This window comes from Myxine glutinosa, chromosome 1 (assembly GCF_964187855.1).
Source record: "Myxine glutinosa chromosome 1, kmMyxGlut1.1, whole genome shotgun sequence".
In the NCBI taxonomy this organism is placed as follows: domain Eukaryota; kingdom Metazoa; phylum Chordata; class Myxini; order Myxiniformes; family Myxinidae; genus Myxine; species Myxine glutinosa.
The window spans coordinates 193088770-193108206 of record NC_136261.1 but is presented as its reverse complement, the minus strand read 5'-3'; the positions used below and the strand labels follow the sequence as shown (position 1 = coordinate 193108206).

At 47.0% G+C, this 19437-nt stretch overlaps 1 protein-coding gene across 3 annotated transcripts in view; it reads left to right on the top strand.

Moving 5' to 3' along the window:
• The window catches only part of ESPL1 (extra spindle pole bodies like 1, separase), a 156761-nt gene that overhangs the window by 56024 nt on the left and 81300 nt on the right, over nucleotides 1–19437 (top strand). For all 3 annotated transcript variants that reach the window (XM_068124426.2, XM_068124435.2, XM_078781758.1), the window contains 4 exons: nucleotides 12332–12485; nucleotides 12618–12750; nucleotides 18839–18975; nucleotides 19063–19197. In XM_068124426.2, coding sequence (XP_067980527.2) covers nucleotides 12332–12485; nucleotides 12618–12750; nucleotides 18839–18975; nucleotides 19063–19197 — 559 coding nt within the window. The remainder of the gene's footprint in view (nucleotides 1–12331; nucleotides 12486–12617; nucleotides 12751–18838; nucleotides 18976–19062; nucleotides 19198–19437) is intronic.

Sequence of the window (19437 nt, the reverse complement as noted above, 5' to 3'; positions counted from 1 at the left end):
AGCAAATAAATTATATTCGTATTTCCAACCTTTTTGTCTGCTTCTTCTTCACATCCGTGTCGCCTTAGTCTTTTCCCTATTGAATATCTGTGGCGCGATCCGGCCAACGTTCGGGAATCGGGTTAGTCGGGGTAGCTGTACGACCGCGGGGCCATCCGCTCGGCAAACACAACATCTTATCCGCGGGCCGTAACAATTGGTGTCAGCAGTGTCGGATTCGAACCTGGGACTAAATTTATTTAGCCCAAATTTTGGAACACCAATTGTGTTATTGGCAGTAACAATTGGTGTCGGGAGCGGGAACGGACCCGAAGCGCGCTTCACGCGCTCAAAATTACGAGCTGCTGAAAATTGTTTCATTTTAAAAAACCCGAATTTTGAAATCGCGCCATGGCTGGTCAAGGCGACGGGATGTCGGTGGGAGAGATAGACGGGGTAGAATCGACCCAGGACCTCGGGGAAATGTATGTGGAGGAAAGAGAGGAAGAGAACAATGGCAACGTGGTTGAGGGGGTATCAGGTGCACAAAATGGCGCTCTCGCACACGAGGTTTCAGGCGCGCAAAATGGCGCCTCGCACATGGCTACGGTGACCGCGCCCGTGACCGTAGCAGCATTGGTGGATTCAAACCTTTTGCTACAAATGGAGGCCCTCATGCTAAAAATGGGAAACAGAATAATGAACGAAAGGAGGGCTAACAGTGAGCGATTGGGAAACCAAATTGAAGCAATAACGAACGGAATGAGGGTCGATAGGGAGGAAATGGAGCAGAGGGACAGAGACCGCAGGTTGGGCGAGAGGGTCCCAAGGGTGCACGACGAGGTAACGCGGGTCGAGAAGCGCTGGTTGAGCGAAGTGGAGAAAAGCGCGGGTACAATGACGGGGGTAGAAATCGCGACACGGGGTTTGGAAAAGCCGGCGACCGATGAGGTAGAGGGAATTTTATTAAAGCCAACGGTCGTCGAGTTGAGTAAAGAAAAAGTGGTAGTGGGCATTGAAATTGAAGAGACCGGGGACTTAGAAAACCACTCGCGGCGGGAGGAAAAGATGGAATATGTACAAAGTCCGTGCTCACATCACGATGCTGTGCTTAATCCTTATAAAGATTTGCAGGTGTTGGTGCAGGGAGGAAGAAGAACCCCGAAGGTGATACGGGCTGCATGTGGTGCCGGGAGATTTTGTAAAAGGGGGTTTGGCGCGAAGAGAATTGTCGCGCGATTGGGATCGATATGGCACCCGGGCGTTGGTGAAGGGTCCCCTGTGAGTAAAAATGGCACGCGGGTGAGGAAAAAGTGTGCGTCAAAGAGTGAGCGTGTTATAAAGTGTGGGAGTGAAACCGAGTGCGAGCGAGAATGCAAGTCGGGGTGTACGGAGTGTGACACGAGGAGAGTTGGTGGTGGAGCGGGTGCGAGGATGCACGTATGGGATGAACGGCGAGGGTGTGCGAGAAAGCACACCTGAGTTGGTAGTCGCGCGAGTGCGAGGGAGCACATCGGAGCGCGGTAGTGGGTGGATGCAAGAGTGCTCGCCCATGGTGAGTGTTACGGAGGACGTAACTGAGGAGAGGTGTGGACCGAAGTGTGCGAACGGCGAGTGTGCGCAAGAGGTGTGGTGTGTAACAGGGAGTGCGTTGGTGGAATGTACGGACGGCGTTGGAACGCCGGGTTTTGTGAGGGTCAAAAGGGTCGCGTGTGCGTGTGGGCATGCGAGTAAAGCATCGACGTTGGCTGGGTTAGCGGTTAGAGCGACGGATAGCCGATGCGAGCACTCGGGGCGCGGTGCGCTTTGTTGGATGCAAGGCCCGGCGCGGATCGATGCTGCGTCGCTTCTCTTCGAAGCGTCGTTGCCGATTCGGGCTTGGCCCCGCCCTGCACGGTCGAGTCCAGGCCTTGTCGGGCGAGGCGACCGGTCCGGTTCAAGGGCGAGTGGGAGGAAGCGGAACAGTGCCCCCTCGTGAGGACGGGGTTCCGACCGGGCGAGCCTCAGCCATCGGGCCCGGGACCGCAAGGTACCGAGCCGCGATGATGCGTGGAACCTCTGCCCGAGCATGCCTCCTCCCCAGAGTCGTGAATGCCGGACGGATCCAACCAAGGCGACCAAACCACCCGAATTCATTGCTCGGCTTTGCGAAGCCGGGTTTTAATGATGACGACGCACCGAGGCTCAGATAAAGCGGACTGTGATGATGAGGATAGTGTTTTGGCCCCGAAATTAGAAAAACAAAATTTGATGATTGGTAGAGTGAGGATTGGCAAATGATTGGCAAATTTTTGATTTGTTGCATTTGGACGAGCAAAATTGGTAGTGGGAAATGCCCCGATGTGGTGGGATGGCAACTCTGCCATCTCTCACGCGGGGGCAAAGGAGCACTAGTCTTATGGGGTTTATGGCAGTGAAAACTAGCCCGGGAGGGTTTGGATAATGTGTAGGGATCTAGAGAAGATGACAATTCATAACGTTAAGATTAGTAGTGACAATGACACCGGTAGTGGGGACGCAGGTAGATTAGTGTGGATGATAATGACGTGGTATGTGCTTAGTTTAAAGGGAAGACGGGGAGCACTAAGTTAGCAGGGCAACAGGTAGATTAGATGATGCCGTGTGTATGGTTAAAAGGTGTGATTGCACAGGTGTGCAACTGGACAGGTGGATGGAGCAGTGTATGAGGGAGTGATGGTGATGTGTGTTGTGTTGACCAAATGGTCCAGGAAGGAAGGAGGGTGCAGGTGGCACCAGGTATGATTGCACAGGTGTGCAACTGCAGGTGTATGGAGAATGGTTGTGTGAAATACATGGAGTGTGAAATACATGGAGTGTGAAATACATGGAGTGTGAAATACATGGAGTGTGAAATACATGGAGTGTGAAATACATGGAGTGTGAAATACATGGAGTGTGAAATACATGGAGTGTGAAATACATGGAGTGTGAAATACATGGAGTGTGAAATACATGGAGTGTGAAATACATGGAGTGTGAAATACATGGAGTGTGAAATACATGGAGTGTGAAATACATGGAGTGTGAAATACATGGAGTGTGAAATACATGGAGTGTGAAATACATGGAGTGTGAAATACATGGAGTGTGAAATACATGGAGTGTGAAATACATGGAGTGTGAAATACATGGAGTGTGAAATACATGGAGTGTGAAATACATGGAGTGTGAAATACATGGAGTGTGGAATACATGGAGTGTGGAATACATAGAGTATTGGAATGGATGGTCGTGGAGTGAGTATGGTGGAACTATGGAGTGGAGTGGATGGTGTGAATGGGGGAAGGATGGACCCCCATCACGAATACCCGGGGCGGGTAGTGTAAGTGTTAGGTCGAGGGTATAGGTAAATTGTGGTTGGATATTGGCATCTGTGGTGCGGGTGAAAGAATGGTATTTGGATGGGTGCATTAGTGTTGTGGAAATGGCTGGGCATGTAGCCTGTTCGTGTGTGTAGTTGGTTTGGGCACTCCACCACTGTGAGGATGTCGGCCAGGTGAGGCCGCAGGTGGGCTCTGGGAGCCGGTAGAGTTGTTGTGGATGGGGCCCGAGGATCCGGAGGACGGACCCGGGTAGCCCAGTGCCAGAGGGCACCGAGGTGTGACAGAGCCAGGAGGGGCCTTCCCCAGTTAGATAGGTTAGGTAAGGAGCAGGTAAGCTCGGGTGGCAACTACAGTGGTGGAGGTGTGCAGGTGGGTAGACCTGCTCGGAGAGCTACACGCCCCAGTCCTGAAATTGTGCAAGGGCACAGGGAGTTGAATCGGGGGAGTGAGACCCCAAATTGAGAAGCACCACAGTTTGGTCAATGGGAATTGGTTTTTAGAACCCATAGTGTAAGATGGCCAATGGATTGGCAGGGAAAGACCCCGGGTAGTGTAAAGTGTATTAGTCATTTAGAAAGTAGTTAGGATGAAGATCTCCTCGCACCATCTGCATCCACTCACCTGAGGTGACGTAACTCCACACCATGCCATATTTTATTATTTTTATTGTGCAAATGTTTGGATTGTGAGACGCATCATGACGTGGGTGTGACATTGTGCTTGATGTTCCATCTCTGCCTCCTTATGAGGATTGATGATGAATTGGGTGATGGCAAATTTTGGATAGAGGGATTGTGGGAACGAATTTGGTATAGGGGAAATATGGGGAAGACGTGATGGTAGCGACGAATTTGTAAATGTGTAGATTGTTGTAAATATGGGGTAAGGGCAAGGGTAGAGTAGGTGACGGGGGGGGGGGGGGGGGGGTGACGTACGGTAGGGACGAGCTTTTCTCACTTCGCTCTCCGTGCGCATTTCGCCTTGCATTGCCTTATTGATGTGTACCCTTGTGACCTTACCCCTCGCTCATTTGTCTCTTCCCCCCTTTGTCTCTCACATGAGGACCTGTGCGCCACTGGGCGCCGAGGGGAGCGTGCATGAGTCTGCCATTGTGCGCCCGGAACTCCCAGAACCAGCTGTCTGCATCGATGCACCACATTATGGACCACATGTCTGTGGCCGAGCACCACTTATGGACACCATGGGTTGGGGCATGGCCCCTCTGCTGGCACCGGCCATGAAGGCCCGAAATCTTGCTGGCGGACCTTGATCACAGGGCACCGATGCCCCACAGGTGAACCACACTAGTCGGCCCTGTGGGCCATAAATAAAATAAATAAAAATGGACACGTTGGGTGCATTTTAATAGTGCAAATAGGCCGCCAGCAAAGGAAGATGACAACACCAGGAAAATAATAATAGCCAGCAGAGGGAGCCGAAGAGCAAGAGACCACCTGCAGGGTTAGGGGTTGTTGTTTTTATTTTTATTCATGACCAGTGATGACTGTGCACCGATTGGTGCTTGAGGGTGTGTTGGTGCGTTGTGGATGCTTCATGGTGCGTCGATGCAGAGCAGACTGTCTCCCCCCCCCAGAAAGAACAATCACAGGTCCTGGGTTGCGTTTTGTAAATAAAGTAACGTCATTGTAAATAATGCTCCCCACCGTCAGTGTATAGTTTGAAGACCATTCCGCAATTCGGTTAGCTGTGGGCGTGAGCCTGTTAGGTAGGGTGCAATGGAGCAGCGGGACATATTTATTTATGTTTTAAAACTGTCGCACTCAGGGTCAGGTTAAAAGTAGAGGGAACTACACCTACGTGTCGCACTAAGTTAAAGTTATAGGCCCGGGACGTGCCTAAGAGGAGGAGGGTGCAGTGTTGCGGATATGAGGTTTGTGTTTTTTTTATTGTGTTGTATTATATAGTAAATTGTTGTCAATATCACCCTCTAAAATGTAATGATTCCTTGTAAATACCTCCGTCGTGTAAAGGTCAAAGGGCGTCCCATAATTAGTCCATAAAGCATACACGTTAGCCAATCATAGAATACCCCTGTTCAATAGTTATATCTTTATTATGTGTATTAGGGTAAGGCCTTGTCTCCCATTAAGATGACACTCCATTGCACCAAGTGAAATAAGATAGCTTCCCTTCATTCTTCATTCCCATTCCCAAAACTTTCACTTTCCCCTTTCATCATTGCCAAGCCTCGATTGCCAATTACATCCCCTCCAAAACCACCATTGAACATGTGCTCGGGTCGGGGAAGACGGGCGTCCCCGCCCGTCGTCATCAAGGGCGGAGCCAGAGGGTCGCGCAACCAACCAGGGCCGAGGTGAGCACACCGATGGGCGTGGCCTAAAGGCCGGCGGCTTGATCGCCGGAGGCGCTATAAAGGCGCGCATGCAAGAAGCAAGGGAGTGGTCGGTGGTGTGGAGTGATTGGACCAAGAGAGAGAAAGAGTGGTTGGACCAAGAAAGAGGAGATCCAGAAAGAACATCCAAAGAGAGGACATCCCGGAAAGCACAAAGCCTGCTATTCGTCGCCTTGCTCGCCAAAGTTGGACTGAGCAGTAGTTAACAGCAAGAAGCCTGTTGTAGTCCTGGCAAAGCGCGTGACGTCCACCGCAGCAGCAGCAGACAGCAGCAGACAACAGCAGCAGCAGCAGCAGCAGACAACAACAGCAGCAGCAGCGGCGGCCACAGCAGCAACAACAGCCGCTTGGGGCCTGGACGGCGGTTTTGAGCAGGGCCGCGAAGGAACGGCGGCTGCTAAACGCGCCGATCGAGCTGCAGCATCCTTGGACCTTCCTTTCCCTCCAGCCATCCACCTCCTGCCTCTCCATCCTTCTTGTGTACGTGAGTTTGTTTTGTTTGTTCTGTCCTTGGGTTAATTAAGTTTGTATAAGCTAGCGTTGCACTGTGTCTAATATCTTCTGTAAATTATTTTCTTATCTTTCCTTCTTCCTTGGTTATTTTGAGCCTGTAAATAGCAAATAAATTATATTCGTATTTCCAACCTTTTTGTCTGCTTCTTCTTCACATCCGTGTCGCCTTAGTCTTTTCCCTATTGAATATCTGTGGCGTGATCCGGCCAACGTTCGGGAATCGGGTTAGTCGGGGTAACTGTACGACCGCGGGGCCATCCGCTCGGCAAACACAACATCTTATCCGCGGGCCGTAACAATATATATATTGTTGTGGATTTGAGGATTGTGTTTTTTTTTTTTTTTTAAATATCACCCTCCGTGTTGTGTGTAAAGGTCAAAGGTCGTCCCTTAGTTAGTCCATATACAATCACGTAGCAAATCATAGATTTCCCTTTTCAGTAGTTATCTCCTTTTTATGTGTATTAGTTTGAGGCTCTGTCTTCCATTAATGGACACTGCATTGCACCGAATTGAAATAAGGTAGATTCCCTTCCAATTCCCCATTTGTCAGCAATTGCCAACTGCACTCCACCATTAGCCACGAGGTAATTTCGGAGAAGAAAGGCGTGTCTCCGCCATCGTCATCGGAAGGTGGAGCCAGCGAGCCCCCACCCGCCAATCAGGACTGGTGAGATACCAGCACTGGCGTGGCGCGGGTTGATCGCGAGGCACGATATAAAAGCGCCCGCGCGAGCCTTTTGAGGAGATGCGGCAGATGAGTCTTTGGGAAGCACGCGACGCACCCCCACCTGAGACGATTGAGGAAGTGGATGACCAAAGGAGTCCCCACGAACCAACGAGCTTGGAGACCATCGCCGTTTTGACCACGGCAGCTTGAGCGGTGACGGCAGCTGCAGCCAAAAGCAACGTCGCCGTACGAGAGACGGTTGAGGAGAGTCGGCGGCTGCTCAACTCGGGCCGCGATCATACCAACCACCCGCATCCTCCCCGCCTTGTGATCCCGCCTCGTCCGTCCAGCCATTCCTCTGCTCCAGCTGAACCTTCCTCTCCTTCCAGTCCTTCGTTCCTGCCTTCATCCCCCGTGTAAGTGTGCTTGTAGTCTGTCTTTTGTCTTGTCCTGGGGTGAAGTAAGACCGTTTAGTTAAGCTAGTGTTGCACTGTGTCCTTCTGGTCCGTCCCTCTTTCTGCCTTTATTAGCGCTGAGGAAGCGCCTCTAGCGAATGACTTCCAGCCAGTGTAACGCGAATTCCTGTCACAGGAATTCTGAGATCATATAAGTGTGACGTGGCAGTTCCTGATTGGTTCGTGTTGGGGAACCCCTTCTTGCTGCCGACGTGACGTAAATTCGCGCACGCGCACTGGTGAAGCGCGAGATTCGGCCCAAGGTTCTTATTATTATTATTTTTGTATACAAGATCGAGGCTCGAACCATGATCGAGGCTTGAAATTCCATGCCCGAACCTCAGCGCAATCCAAGAGGATTCACTTGTTTTATTATCCTTCCTCCTCCTTGGTTTCTTTTGAATTGTAAATAGTAGTAATAAATTATATAGGTATTTCCTACTTTTGCCTTCTTCTTCTTCACATCCGTCGTTTTTGTGATTTCCCTCATTGAAAACCTGTGGCGCGATTTTGGCCAACGTTCAGGATCGGGTTAGTCTCTGCTAATGGTTCGTGCCGCGGTTGCTAGACCGCTCGGCAATTAACATCTGTCCGCGGTTACGAACGAGGTTGTGCACCTGCCTCTTCGGGGGTAGCTGTGCAATTTCAGGACTCACGTCGGTCAGTCAAAGACAAAGGGGTTGATCCCCCCTTGATAAGGGGAAGAAGGCCGACGGAGAGATCCGTAACAATATATATATATATATATATATAGATATATATATATATATATATATATATATATATATATATAAATATATATATATATATATATATATATATATATATATATATATATATATATATATATATATATATATATATATATATATATATTGTTGCGGATATGGGATTTGGCCTCCATCCATATCCGCTTGTAAATATTCCCCTATTTCCCCAATACTCCCCAACTATCCCCAATCCCCCATTCCCTAGTCCCATTGTCTGTAAACAACACTCTGTAGAACCGACCTTCCCCTTTTTCCCCCATTAAATGTCGTGCCCAGGTTCACCGCATCTCACGTAGACAACTATAGGACATCTTGCTAGTTATTCTTAGTCTATGTCAGTTAAGGACTCGTTTCCATTAATTCTGACTCTTCGTTGCACCAGAATGTGATTGTATGGCACCAGTAGTAAGTTTAGGACCTCTCAATACCTCCCCACAATCTCATCTCCGCATCCTCCCATCATCTCATGAAACAACAACACCAACAACAACAGCAGGCGGCGGCGCGGGGAGTGCGCGTCCTCACTCCGGCTTGGTTAGCTGCCATTGACCATGTGCTCCGACGGGGTTACCACACAGGGGCTGACTGTCAGCTCCTCGTCAAGGGCGGCGCCCGGTAACCCCCCCCCGCACCCAATAAGAAGCGGCGGACCGATCCCATCTGGGGCGGAGCTAACGAGCCGAGGGCGTGTCACTCCCCGCTGGACATACGCAGCCACTTACCGGAGGTGACGTCAGATGCGCCTGAGCTTGGAGAGAAAAGGACGCCACCTCCAGCGCGACGATACCTCCCCGCATCTTTGGACCGGACCGGGTCGATTCTGCCCCTGAGCCAAGGTGCACCTTGAGCCCTCGACTACCTGCCCCTCCTTGCCATCAATCCCTGTGTGAGTCAGTCTTGTCCCGTTTATCTGTGGTCTGTCGGGGCTAAGATAAGACCGTATTTAAGTGCCCACCTTTCTATGCTGTACCTCTTGTCCGTGTAATCTAAACGTTCTGCAAACCAATATTATAACCTCCTCCGGAGGTCTTGAGAACTGTACCCCTGGTGTCGTGTCATTTAACCCAGCCGTTGTGTCCTTTCCTTCATTGATCTAGCGTAGCGCGATTCGGCCAACGTTCGAGTATAATCGGGTAAACTGTGCGAACACGGCGGCCATTCCGCTCGGCCCAGCATAACATCTTAATAAGTCGTGTCCGTAACAATATATATATATATATATATATATATATATATATATATATATATACAGTATATATAACCACCTTTAGAGGCCATTTTTCCCCGCAAGCGGGGGTTGGCCTTTTTCGGGGACCGTGGTTGTTGTTGTTTTTTGGTCCCCTTTTTGAAGCAATGTTTTACGGCCGGATGCCCTTCCTGATGCCAACCCTTTTTGTCGCCTTTTTACGACAACCAGGGAATTACCAGTGAACTGGTACTCAATTTGCCGACCTCGGAAGGATGACAGGCTGAGTCAACCCCCTGGTGTTAATTCAGCGATTGACCGGGATTCGAACCCAGGATCCTAGGATCCTAAGCCCTCACCCTAGCCGCTTGCCCAACACCAGGGCTGGTCTCCCTGGCCACCAGGGCCAGGGCAGGGCAGGGTGGAACAACAGGGAAACACCAGGGAATATATATATATATATATATATATATATATATATATAAATAAATTTAAAAAAACACACACAAGGAAGGACGCTTCTCCTTTTAGCAATAGATGCAAAATCTCGATATATACATATATATATATATTATATATATATAATATATATATATATATATATATATATATATATATATATATATATATATATATATATATATATATATATATATATATAACAGCTCCCGTACCTCCCATCTCTGAACTTGATTAATAGTAAATGTCATTTTAAACTTACCAACGGTATTCAGAAGAACCTAATCCAGGTGCACAGTTCATTCACTGGTAGCTATCTCTTGGAGGTGGGGGGGGGGGGGGGGGGGTCGTTGTTGCGACTTGCACCGATCCACATGGTTTGGTGGTTTGTACTTCCCGTTTGGCGAGCTGAGAAAGTTCTCCGAGTCTGTCATTGTGCAGAGGGACAGGCCCTTTCACTCGAGTACTTTTCCAAGTACTTTGATTTGACTTATTTCTTAGCTTTGTGCGCCAACAAGGAACAAGCCCTCACTTTTATTTCCAGATCCCCCCCCCCCCCCCTGCTGATCGATGATACTTGATGAATCACCACATCCTCTACCACAACCAACCACCACCTTCCACAGGCTGAAAAAAATCGAGCCACAGGGGTCTTACCCACCCCATCCCACCCCTCCAGGCAAAGCCAACCAATCACGGACCATTCGATCATTGGTTGGACTCCTGGATCAAAGACACTCTTTCCACACACCACACTTACAGACAGATGGGAGGAGGGATTTCCGCCCTTCAGTGGGAGGGAAAAGTGCCATATCCACTTCACCTCACCTGGCTCGACATGGAAGGGACACATAAACGACACACAAATCTTACCCTATGTATTCTAAGTTAGACAAGCCTTGTCCCCCTGGCAAACAGCACAATAGACAGCTTAACCATACCACACAACTATCGGGAATGCCTCTTCATGGTGGTTGTCGCCCCCCCGCCCCTCACCCTTCCTACCCCCACCCCCTCTAAAGCAAGTTGGGGCCCAAATCTTCCCCATTCTTTTCTGCTGCCTGGATTCGTCAGGGCAGTGCGTTTGGGTTCAGAGTCCCCATGGACTGGCCCTTTCCCTCTTGTATCTTTCTTTTTCTCTCTCCCTCTCTAACTATCTCTCCCTCTCTAACTATCTCTCCCTCTAACTCTGTCGTGGCCCTGACATTGTGAAGGTGGGGGTACACCTTCCTCGATGCGGGGGATATTTGGGTCGCTCCTGCAAGATCTATCTGCTGTCTCCGTGCCACGGGCTTGTTTGAGAGAACTGTCCGAGGCTATACAACAACTCCAACTTAACCACGCCACATGTCCATGATACATGGTTCAAAATGTCTTAGGACTATGTGAACATGAACAGGGTTAATGCCTTTAACTACTCCCCTACTCCACAAACATTTCTCAACACTTTTTTCATAAAATAAAATGAAAAGTATGATTTTCAAAATAAATATTCTGCACTGTAGTGATGCATCTTAGAATTGTCGTTATCTCATTTTGGGTTGCAGGGGGAGGTGGAGGGGATGATTATGCTCCACAACCTTTGATGAGTTTGATGCTGATAAAAATTTTTAAAAAAAAAACCTTTAGAGGCCATTTTTCCCCGCAAGCGGGGGTTGGCCTTTTTCGGGGACCGTGGTTGTTGTTGTTTTTTGGTCCCCTTTTTTGAAGCAATGTTTTACATGTTTACATAATGTAAATGATAATGTTTACATGATGCTGATAATGTTTACATAATTCTCATATTTTAGCTTCTATTATGTATCTACAAATTATGTACTCATTTAGTCTCATCTGTACTACATATATAAAAATGACTGAATCTCACCCCTCCAATTTGCTTTTGTAACTTGTAGATTGTTCACTCTACCTTTTATACCTTATTCGGTTAGCTTGTAAGCTTCTACAGAGCCAGGCAACTGAAGTTTTGGCTCGTTTAGGTATGTTTTGTTGCAGTCCAGTAAAAACTAGAAAGCATCTTAAAAAGCAAATCGGCCTCTTTATACTCAAACTAAAAACAACAGCTAAAATAAAGTCAAATTTCTTAATTGGTGTTCTTCATATTTTCAGAAACGTTTGTTGAAATTTTGATGAGAAAGCATCACAAAATACAAGTGGACAAAGCAAAGAAATATGGAAGCCATCTTACACTGGTGCATGGCAGAAGGGCTAGGGTCCGTTTCTACCCACTGTAGCTTTGCCCTTTGACAATTTGACCCAATTATTAATTTGTCATCTCCATATTCTTGTAATAAAGGTTTGTTGAAAATATGATGAACAAAAGTTGTGGCCTGGACTCGCATACACACGCGCGCGATTGCAAAACCCCCTCTCCATCTGCGTTGGGGACAGACACTGACCGAGTGACTTATTTTGGTTTCGAGTGTTTTTGGGGGGGAGGGAGGGGTTCTGTTTTTTGTTATTTTGGCCACACTCGTTGCATGATCTTGATCGTTTTCACACAGCAATGCCATAATAATTTTTTTCTCTATGTAATTTTAGTGCAGTAAAAACTGATGCTTGCCTTACCATGCTTTCCAAGCACCACATTGGACTGTTTGGAAGAAGTCATGAGTCTGCTTGAGAGCTTGCAAGAGGAAAATGTTGAAGGCCTGGACCCTGGCCACGTGGTAGATTTGAAGGCCATTGCTCATCTCTGGCTCTATATTGTGCATGTTGAGGATGCAGCTGCTAAGGTAATTTTTTTTGTGGAATAAAACTTGCTCCTCCCATTATTGTTACCATTATGACAAGTTAGACCGGTTTGATGTATGGGGTCTGTGCTGCTGCAATTTCCTTGTGATTTGATTACCGTGGGTTTGTGGCAGGCAGGGAAAAAGGATGCTGTGCAGGAGAAGGTTCCTGTGCTAGAATTGGACAATGTGAATGATCTCAATGCTGAGGAGAAGCAGAATGAGGATCCACAACTCCATTCCAACCTGAGCTTCTTGCCAACCAACGGTCTGTCCTTCATCCTCCCCACCTCTATGCTATAAAAGGAGCCATGTGTGTGAGTTCCACCCACTGGCTAGACAGTTTGCCTGACTCCACCCACAATTTCTAAACTATGGCTGCCAAATTTTGAAACCATTTCGAATTATCCTTTAGAATTACCCTTTTGAACCCTTTCTCTAAAGTCGTGCTTTTATTGCAGAAGTTACGCATGTTTGCTATTATTTGACTGACATTTTCTCTTAAAATTGTGAGTTGAAAAAATCTTAACAGCTTTTATTTTCGTTGCTTACTCAAGAAACTGCATTATTAGGTTTCTTAAAACTGCGTGAACAGCCAGAGTGTGATAGAAGGATATAAAATGACATTGCATTCACCTTGCCTCGAAGTGAAAGTGGACCTTTCCAGGGGGTGAAGATATGCTGATTATGAATCTGCAGTTTCACACTCTATTCCATTTCAAGGGAGGTTAAAAATGGCTTTGAACTTCTGACAAAGCTCTCGGGGTTCACAGCGGTTAGACATTTTTACTTGCCATCGATCTGGAATGTACACATAGTGTGGTATTGTTGGGAGGCATAGGCAGTTTCCTGTTAACAAGTGAGGGTCGAAGAGGGCTCTGGGGAGCAGCAGGGTTCTACGGGATCACACCAGTCAGTAGGCTAACTTGTGAGTCAAGCATCCATAACCGACACATGTGGTATCGTTGGAAAGTGGAAAATGTTTCCTGTTCGGTATTACCAATGGCGGATCCATTGCAGCTTGGGGGTGAGGGGGGGGGGGGGGGGGGGGAGTGGTACCAAGATTGGGAATTCTGTGTCGATACTCGGACCAAAAGTAAAGCAAAGGAGACTTGGATTTATACATGCACAATGCACAATTTATTGGTATATATCTGTCATGATGCAGACATAGCCTCAAATCCAGTGAGAAAAACACAATTCCAGGCACTGTGCAATTGTGATGTGGCATGTGAAAAGGACCCTGTTCCCAAAGAAAAGGATTTTGGAGCGTGGAATGATGAGAGCAAGATGGGTAGTCACTGAAGATGATGTAATGGAGCAGTCCCAGTACTTTCCTTGCAATGCAACAATCTTTACCTCTGATCTGGCATAGAATACTCATTATTTTTGAGTGGCAGCCTTGCTTAATGTACCTGAAAGTTATGATCAGAGAATTATTTGAAAATCTGCCAAATACCAATTTTATTCAATACAATATTTACAAATATATTTATTTCTTAATTATCTGACTTGACTCGATCTACATCTCGCTGTCTGGTAATATGGACCAACTTCTATCGACTCATCCCAACTCTCTTCCTCATATGTGGTGATTTCAATTGTCACCATGCCAGTTGGCTGGGTGTGGGTACCTCTCTCACCAGCCATGGCTCCTCAGCAAAGGACTTCTGCGACTCACTGGGACTGACACAATCTGTCAATTTCCCGACCCGGATCTCAGTCAACGGAGCATCTTCTCTTCTGGACTTGGTTATGAATAACTTCCCTGAAAATGTCTGCTGCTCTTCTTCTGCTCCAATCGGCTCATCTGATCATATGCTTGTTAAAGTGGACATCTTTCTGACCATTCTCAGAGAGCCTCCTCAGTGCCGACGAGTCTGGCATTTCACTCACACCAACTGGCATGGTCTTCAAGCAGCCATCAATCATCTGGACTGGTCTCCCATCTCGACTGCCTCTGACATCAACTCATCCTGGGAATTCTTCCAAAGTAAATTGCTCTCTCTCATGCACAGATTTATCCCATCTCGTCTTCAGTTGTCATACCCTTCCTCCCGTCCATGGTACACGGAATCTTGTGGTGAGGCTGTTGCCCAGAAACAACTTGCCTTCGTCTCCTGGAAAGCAAATCCAACGGAAGGAAATCTCATTTCCTTTCACAAAGCCCGAAACAAGTGTGTGTCCACCCTCAGGAGAGCCAGGAAACAACATCTCTCCGTTCTCAAGACCGAACTCTCTAATCTGTCTCCCTCTTCCAAATCCTGGTGGCATCTGGTCAAATCTGTTTCTGGTGTTTGTTTCCCCTCCATCCCCTCCTTACGTCAAACGGCTACACAGCTGACTCCGCACGTGAAAGCTGAATGCCTCAACTCTGTGTTTGCCTCTAAATCTTGTGTCCCAAACCCATCCCTCTCTGTACCCACCATACCCCGTCGTACCCAGCTGCTCCTGGACTCTGTGGCCTTTCCTCCTGACAAGGTGGAAAAGTTTCTGTCAATCCCTCGACCCTCGACCCTCGACTCTGATTGTCAACTCTGATCTGACTCTGACTCTGATCTCTGATTGATTGATCTGATTGTCGACTCTGATCTGGTTGTCAACCCTCGACTCTGATTCTGCAACTGGACCTGACGGCATCAGCCCACGGGTCCTAAAATCCTGTTCTTCCGCTCTTTCACTCCCTCTCTCTGTTCTCTTCACCCTCTTTTGTTCAAGGTCATCTGCCATCTGCTTGGAAATCAGCCAACATCACTGTTTTACACAAAAAGGTGCAAAAACAGATCCTTGCAACTACAGACCAATCAGCCTTCTCCCAATTATCAGCAAAGTCATGGAATCCATCATTGCTTTGGATATGAAATCTTTCCTCTTCTCCAATGGCTTGATCTCTGATCATCAATTTGGTTTCAGACCAGGTCACTCTACTCTAGACATGCTGCCTCTGCTGTCTCAACAATGGATGGAGGTCCTCGATGCCAAACAGGAAATTAGAGATGTCTCCCTTGACATATCACGTGCCTTCGATACGGTCTGGCACCCCGCTCTGCTCACCAAACTCTCCTCCTTTGGTATCCATGGAAATCTCCATGCATGGCTGGTGGACTTCCTCTCTAGTCGCAGTCAGCGTGTGGCCCTGAATGGGTTTCTCTCATCTCCTCTTCCTGTTTCGGCTGGAGTTCCCCAAGGCAGTTTTCTGGGCCCTGTGCTTTTTCTGGTCTTCATCAATGATCTCTCTGACTCTCTTGAAAATCCTCTCTATCTCTTTGCTGATGATTCCACTCTCTGCCGCTCCATTCCTCATCCCTCAGGTCGGCAGTCTGCAGCCTCCTCACTCTCTGCAGACCTGGACAAAATCAAAGACTGGGCAAACAAGTGGAACATGTCTTTCAATCCTGACACATCTCACACTCTTACGATGTCTCTCCGAAAAGACCGACTGGACAACCCTCGCATCCACTTTCTGAATAATCCTCTCCAAGAAGTTCTGTCACTCAAGCTTTTGGGTCTCACTATCTGCCATGATCTTTCTTGGGAAAACCACATTTCCAAGCTGGCCTCCAAAGCCAGTCGACGATTGGGCATCCTCCGTCGTGCGAAGTCCTTCCTTGGTACACCTGAGCTCCTCACCACATACAAGGCTTTCATCCGCAGCTCAATGGAGTACTGCTCTCCCCTCTGGGCTGGTGCTCCTGCCTCACACCTAGCTTGTCTTCACGCTGTTGAAACGAAAGCGTGCAGAATCATTGGAATCTCCCGCGATGAAGCTATCTCCGAGGGCCTTTCACTTACTCACCGCAGGCAGGTTGGTGGTCTTTCCATCTTCTACCGACTCCTCTCCGGCCTTGCTCCCCCAGCTCTCTCTGGGCTCTGTCCCCCAAATATTCCTACAGGTGGCACAAGATCTGCCTGCAACCCTCTTATGGTTAAACTGCCAAAATCAAGACTCTCTGCTCACCTTCACTCCTTCATTCCTCTTTTCTCCTGCCTCTGGAACAAACTCCCTCACTCTCTTCAATCCCACTCCTCCCTCCAGGTCTTTAAAACAGCTGTTCTCCACCATCTCTTATCTTCCCCCATCCAAAACCTTGATCTTTTCTACCCCCGCTAATTTCACCCCAAATCCACTTTTTTGAAATACCAACTTCTTTCCTGGAAGTCCTTGGTGTACTTGTGTTTTATACTTCTCCCACCCCCCTCCCCCTTCCCACGCCTCCTCCCCCCAAGCCGTCTCCCTCCCACACATCTCCCGATGTCCCTGCTCTCAAATGTTGTTTGTGTGCTTCCTCTTCTCTCCCTATCTTGTCTCCTGCTCCCTCTTTTTATATATTTTGTTTGACTGTTTGATTTTTTTTTTTTGTGTGTGATAAATGTTAGCTCTTTCATGAGCCTCGATTCTGTATACAAAAAAAAGAAAGAAAAAAAATCTGACAAAGGCTCCATCACATTTGCTGGGGCAGTATTGCTAAAGTCAAGTTTAAGGACCAGCTTACCTGCATCAATTGTCTCTGCTTGTGCAAACTTGTCTGGTCTAAAGTTTGCCATTTTTACTTCTCTCTTACAAATGATGCAAACATTAAGCAGCATATCATGCCTTGAAATAGACCTCTTCCCAAAAGCAGCTGCAGCTAGATATTATGCGAGTCTCTTTGGAAGGGATGAAATACCAGGATTTTGTAGCTTTCCAGTTTCTGGTTCTGCTTTAAGTTGCCTTTCAACCTCCTGACAGCATTCTGTGGCCCTCTAGACTTTCTGACTATCCGTGAATTTCCTGTAGCAGGTCAAATGATATCCGTGAGCCAATTTTATCCGTGCTATCCATATACAGTAGTAGCTTTGATTACAATGCCTGATGATTATTCACTTGCCATGTATGTTAGAAGTAGAATGGGTGGCACTCCTCAACGTCGCAACATCGACCAATATGCCTCTGCCCACATGATGACTATATTATACATAAATTTGGCTGCACCAAATTTGATTGAGATCCCTTTAACTGGTCTCAAGTATCACATTTTTACCTGACATGAGCTCTGACCTTTGACCTATTGATGCCGAAATCTAAACGGTTCATCTTTGCAGCATAATATATACTTGTTAAGTTTGGTCAAAATCCCATCACTGGTTTACAAGTTAGTGCAGTAAAATAATTTTTACCTGTTATAATCTCTGACCTTCGACCCCAAAATCAAATCAGTTAATCTTTGCATCATTATACATACTTGTACCAAGTTTGGCTTGGATCCCTTCAGCCATTAACTTATCACGCCAATGAAAACATATCACGGATGGACGGACGCACAGACACAGACAGACGGACAGATAACCCAAAAACATAATGCCTTTGGCGATTTCGGTGGGGGCATAAAAACACCTGTAAGTACTCCGTGCTTGGATGTAGAAGTCAGGATTTTTTTTGTTGTTGTTACTGCCATGCAGTTTTGAATTCCCAGGCTATTGTCGACCGACCTACCTACCTTCATATCTACCTACCGGCAGGAGTGTGATACACAAGCTTACGTTCTCTCCATTCAACATGGATCTGTTTTTTGTGTTAAAGGATTTCTTAACAATTAGTCATATGATCAGTGTGGAAATTCACCTGAATCATTGACGAGTCTCAAAAATTTAGTTCAAACACCAACCTGGTAACTACATTGTTGTCGGAACTGTTTATAATGAAACTCCATTAACCCCACGGATCTCTGTTGAACAAGCAGTAGGTATTTACGATAGACTTGTGTATCTTGTATTTATACATGTAGACACCCAGCTACCACATGTGTACGGAAAGTACATTGATCAATAAGGAGAACGATGACGAACATAAACAGCAGCTTTTTAGTTTGGCTTCTTCCAGATATTTTCTTCCCTTCTCGTTGAAGTTGCGCGCTGTTGCCAACATTTCCTTCAGCATCATCTCGTCTGGACCACTTCAAAGCATACTCTTTCACTCGTGCCCAACTATTCTCTTTGAACGGCACCAAATTACTGGTGGTTTGCTGCATAAATGGGTCAAACATCTTAATTTTGCCTGACACATGACTCCCATGGAAGTCACCATCCTCTAACGAGCAGGCAAAAATACCATCACGTATTCATCTGTGGGCGATTTGAAGGCTTCTGATTGGTTGTGTGCACTGGAGAATGCCGCTCAATAGCTTGCGAAATTTTCATTGCCAAAGGTGGACCCCAATGAAATGAAATCTCGAATGTGAAACTACTTTTTCATGCTGAGCATAGCCTATGGCTTAGAAAAACCTAAATTTCTTGAAAGAAACATCCACTCACCTTATGGGCCTGTATATGGCACGGAAGGAATTCAATTCTTGTAATCTAACTTTCTTGTCCTCTAGAGGCTGAAAACCTGGATTTGGCTCTTGAGCTGTGGAGAGATGTACTATCTGTGATAGAACTGAAAACTCTTTACTGCCCCTCCACGACACTGCTTTCCCTGCAAATCCTGGCTCAGCTTTTCCGTCTCATTGGCAAGGTAGGTAAGCAATGTTCATTCAAAATAACATCTATTCTTCCCCACTTGTTTGATCATCTAATCCTTTATTTGCCTGCACTTCCTCAGCCTTTGCATGCATTGCGGGCCTGCCAGCTGGTTGAGCGGCTTGCTGAAGTAATGGGAAATTTGCAGACTTCTGTAATGGCTAACTGTCAGGCTGCAACTCTGCTACTTGAATTGCAGGTTCCCAGCTATGCACAGGTAGGCTTGCTTTGTCCAAATTGCAAGATATAAGATGCCTATCAAAGGCTGTAGTACTTTGTCTAAATGTAGGCGATTGTTAAAGATGTTTGTGCACAGAATTTATAGACATCCCCTTTGTTGTTCTGTGGCATCTTCTCTTATATTCCTTGTCACATTTTTATCTTCTGGAAATTTTACCAATTTTTGATCAGTCTTGATATTTTACTCGTATATATAGTTTGCCACTGTTGAAGAGCT